Genomic DNA, 4349 nt, shown 5'->3' with positions numbered 1-4349 from the left:
TGCCAGGCAAAATGAAATCCAGAACAGCAGTTCTGGCTAATCCACTGTTAGCCAGGGAAAGTACCTGCTGCTTCCAGGAATATGAAAGTTTCTCTTTCCTAGAATAGCAACCTTCCCAAAAAAGTCCCTCCCAGCAACCAGTGATGTGTACAACGTTGGATTTCCAGTGGTAGGTATGTGTAAGGGAGGACTGAATGAGTATGGTGGGGGAGAGATTTCTTATTAAACAGACTTTTTATTTATTAACTACTAAGGATCAGGCCCTGCGCCAGGTAGGAGATATAGAGCTTAATAAGATGCATGACCTTCCCTCCCCCACCCCCTGCCGTGTTCATGGTCTAGTGGAAGGACAAATGGAGTGGGATAGAGTTTAATAAAGGCTCTGAAAGAGATAAGCTCCAGGAGTGATAAAAGCCTGTGGAAAGGGCACTTTCTCCAGACTGAGGACATAAGGAAGGCTTCCTGGAAGACCTGGGCCCAGAATAAAACCTTGAAGAACCCTGAAATCAGGGGACAGTGGAGCAGGGAATGGGGAAGAAAACACCATATGCAAAGGCACAAAGGTATTGGGGAGGGTAGGAAGTTTGTTGTGGCTGGAGCTGAATGCAACAGAAAAGGGCAAAAGGGTGAGAGAGATGGGCTAGAAAGCCTGTGTGATCTGAAAGGATCCGAGTAGAAGCGGATAAAGACCACTTGAAGGATTTTACTGAAGTGACATCATCCTGTGTCTTCTAAAAACAAAAATGACTTCATGGGATGTCTGGAAGAGGGGAACGAGTGGTAGAGGTACTTCTCTAGAGATGAGATCATCTAAGACAGTGAAGGCTATAACAGTGGGACTAGGGAAAAAGTAACCAATTCAGAGCAGAGCTAGAAGCCACAGAGCTTTGCCAGATCCAATTATGGATTCAAGATTATGGACACAATATACAAAAGAGTGTGAACTCTTAGGGTCAGGTTTGGATTAAAACACCAACTCCACCACTGTGTACCCTTGGGAACATCATTTAATCTCTTTGAGCCGCAGTTTCTTCATCTGTAAAATAGGGATAATAACCAACTTCTTAGGGTTGGGGATAAGGGTTAAAGTGATAATACATGAAAAACATTCAGTATAGTTTCTACTCATATTAAGACTCTATAAATGGTAGCTATTGGCAATGTTATTACTAACACTGTTAACCTGTCCCTCCATACCCTAGCTTCCCCAAAATATCAGACACTGGTGGGAATGAGGAAGGATACAAAAAGGTACTTCATGAATATTTATGTCATACTGGTTAAATCTACATCTTGAAAAAACAGATAAACAAATTCTGGGACAGCCAACAACACAGTAACCATGGTTATCTCTGGGAAGTGAAAAAATGGGTAATTTTAACTTTTCTTCTCTGAACTTTTCTGTATTGTCTAAATTTTCAATATGGATGTGTGCTGTTTATACAATAATAAAGATATTTTAAAATATATTTATTATGCCACACGATACTACTCGGCATCAGGCAAAGCCCTATTTACCAAGGAAATAAGGTCCCACAACACAGACAGTCCCCACCCCATCAAAGCACACATGGTCCAAATCTCTACCACACCTCCAGCTCAGGAACAACTACCCAGGAACACAGCCCAGGGAAACCCAAAGCAGGAGCTGCTCTGGGTCCTGGAGATGGCCCTGAGAAGGGTCCAGTGTCCCTGGAGCCTCAGTCCATCAGCCGCTGCTGCACCAGGCGGGCATAGAGGTCCTCCCCCTCCTGGAGCTGGGCAAGCTCCCGCAGCTCGCCATGCTGGAGCACCAAGACCTGGTGGGCACTCTGTACCGTCTGCAGCCTGTGCGCGATCACCAGCACCGTGCGGTCCCCATGGGAACTCCAGTCCTGCAGCTGAAGGGGAAGGATCACAGTGCCTCAGAAAGGTAAGAACAGGATGGACACCACGTCCCAATGGGGCACCATCTTTTGTGACTTAGAGTAAAACAGGTGTGAAACAAGAGAAGCTGGAAAGGGTAGTAGATACAAGCCTACACTACCCTTCTCTCTTAGCTGTACTCTCACTGATGGAGGACAAGCACAGGAGCCTAATGGGAGTGGAAACTGGGGTTACCCCCACACCACCAAAACCTCCACCCCACTGCCCAACCCCAAGAAGGTACAGACTCTCTTTCCATTAGTGAGCCATTCATGTTCCCCTGACCAATTCTACACAGGCTGACCCTCCCAACGTGCCCCCTCCCCAGGCCCTGTTGTCACCTTCCCCTCCCATGGTACTCACAGCCTGCTCACACTGGACATCCAGGGCACTGGTAGCCTCATCCAGAATGAGGACCCGTGGGTCCCGCACAAGGGCCCGGGCAATGGCCAAACGTTGTTTCTCTCCTGCAGCCAGCTGGCTCCCTTTCTCCCCTACATCTGAAGAAATCAGAGAAATTCCCTTCTTCAGACACAGTGATCACAATAAGTGCACAATGGGTATTTCCACTGGACCAGCTGGAGATAAGAGGGCCTGCTGGGAGGCAGACCATAGGTGGAGACTCGATGGGGGACTGTGGAGGGAGCACTAATGCTGCACTGCTCTCTGGGAACAAGACTCCCAACCAGACAGAGGCTGAAGAAGTCATGGTGTTCGGGATGGAGGAGAGGTGGAATCCAGGGTAGGGCAGGGAGACAGCAAACATTCAGGTATAGGGACACAATCCTCACTGCCAAGAGTAAGTTCTGTCTTCTCTTTACTGAAAGGACAGGCTTACAGTCTGGAAAAGATACCTGTATGCATTCCATGCTCCATTTCCTCTATGAAGTCAACTGCATGGGCGGCCCTGGCAGCTGCCATCACCTTATCGTCCTCGCAGCTCTGCAGCCCATAAGCAATGTTGTCCCTCACAGAACCCGAGAACAGCACAGGCTCCTGCCCAACCAAAGCCACCTGTGCAGAGGCGACAGAAGCAGAGGACAGTGTGTAAACCCCCATGGTGGGGCCTTCCTTTCTTCCTCTCCTGTCTCCCTCAGAATGGAGCCCTGGTGCCTGGTCCCATGGATCTCCCAACCTCTCTGCACATGTTCCTCTCTCCTGTCCCCATCCCTCTTCTCCTTCCACACCCACCTGGTTGTGCAGGTAGTGGTGCTCATAGTTTGAGATGGGCTCTCCATCCAGCAGCACCTGTCCCCCAGTGGGCTGGTACAGATTCTGCAGCAGGGCAGCCACCGTGCTCTTCCCAGACCCATTGGGTCCCACCAGCGCCGTCACTTCACCAGGACGGAGGGTAAATGTCAGCCCCTAGAAAACCAGGAAAGAGTGAGGGGCTACCTCTCTCCTTCAAGATCCTCAGAGGCAAATGGTCTACAGGCTGTGAAGCAGCAGAAAGCAAGAGGTTCAAGTTCCCTCCCTGTGGCTTCCTTCAAGCACCATGAGCACAGGCTGGTCAGGGCGATTGGGATATGCGAAGGAAACATCTTGAAATTCCACAAGCCCTTGTAGAATGGCAGGGGCCAATTCTCCTGGTGGAGGCAGATTTGGTTGTCGGTCCAGGTAGGAAAACACCTTCTCAGCGGCTCCCACATTGCTCAGCATGTCCCCCCACATGTATACCAGGCTCTGGAAAACAGGAATGGAAGAGTCAGCTAATCAAACATGCCTCCACCAGAACCCAGCCTCCCAACTCCTCACACACTGCACCCACAACCACACTTCTTCTTATCCAAAAAAGACTCTCCACCTTTAGATGTGCAATTTGAATAGAACTCAAAAGTGACACCAATTCCCTAGTGTTCCAGTTTGCAATGTAAAGTCTATCCTCCTACCATACAGCATTACTTCTATCCCCAGACCGATTCAATTACTATTTTATATTTCTTGTGCACAGTACTGTCTTGCTTGATTAGATAGGGAACTCCTTAGAATCAGGCACTCTGCCCAACTCATCTTTGCAGCCACTAGAGTGCCTAATGCAGTTCTCTGCATGTAAATGATGTTTAGCAAATACCTAAGAGAATGTCAAAATAAAGCCTTGAATGAAGTAACTATTTTCTTTATGTATTTATTTTTTGTTTACATTTTTTAAATGTGGGATACAAATCAGGATTGCCTATATAAGTGGTCTAGGTACAGGTGAAGTTTGGGCCTCCCTTAGGTCCCCACTTTGCTTGGCTTGGGATCAGGTACCCTTATTGATGTTATGTGCCCTCCCTCCCCACTCCCTCCCCCACCCCAGTGTCCTCCTACAGCTAATCCCTCTTTTGTAGAAGTAACTATTTTTTTTTCTTTTGAGTTGAAATCTCACTCTGTCGCCCAGACTAGAGTGCAGTGGCACGCTCCCAGCCACCACAGCCTCAACCTGCTGGGCTCCAGCGATCCTT

The 4349-nt window shown here is 48.4% G+C and overlaps 1 protein-coding gene across 1 annotated transcript in view; it reads right to left on the bottom strand.

Annotated features, from left to right (window-relative positions):
• Positions 1 to 1360: 1360 nt before the first annotated feature.
• Positions 1361 to 4349, bottom strand: part of TAP2 (transporter 2, ATP binding cassette subfamily B member) — an 11425-nt gene continuing 8436 nt past the window's right edge. Inside the window, exons 8-12 of the mRNA XM_008069432.2 lie at positions 3400 to 3588; positions 3097 to 3270; positions 2760 to 2919; positions 2269 to 2405; positions 1361 to 1880 (exon numbers count right to left, since the gene is read on the bottom strand). Of these exons, the coding sequence (XP_008067623.1) occupies positions 1701 to 1880; positions 2269 to 2405; positions 2760 to 2919; positions 3097 to 3270; positions 3400 to 3588 (840 nt within the window). The 3' untranslated portion in view covers positions 1361 to 1700. The remainder of the gene's footprint in view (positions 1881 to 2268; positions 2406 to 2759; positions 2920 to 3096; positions 3271 to 3399; positions 3589 to 4349) is intronic.

The sequence above is a fragment of the Carlito syrichta genome, unplaced genomic scaffold (assembly GCF_000164805.1).
Source record: "Carlito syrichta isolate Samal-C Ts95f unplaced genomic scaffold, Tarsius_syrichta-2.0.1 Scaffold312028, whole genome shotgun sequence".
In the NCBI taxonomy this organism is placed as follows: domain Eukaryota; kingdom Metazoa; phylum Chordata; class Mammalia; order Primates; family Tarsiidae; genus Carlito; species Carlito syrichta.
This window is presented reverse-complemented; position numbering and strand designations above follow the sequence as displayed.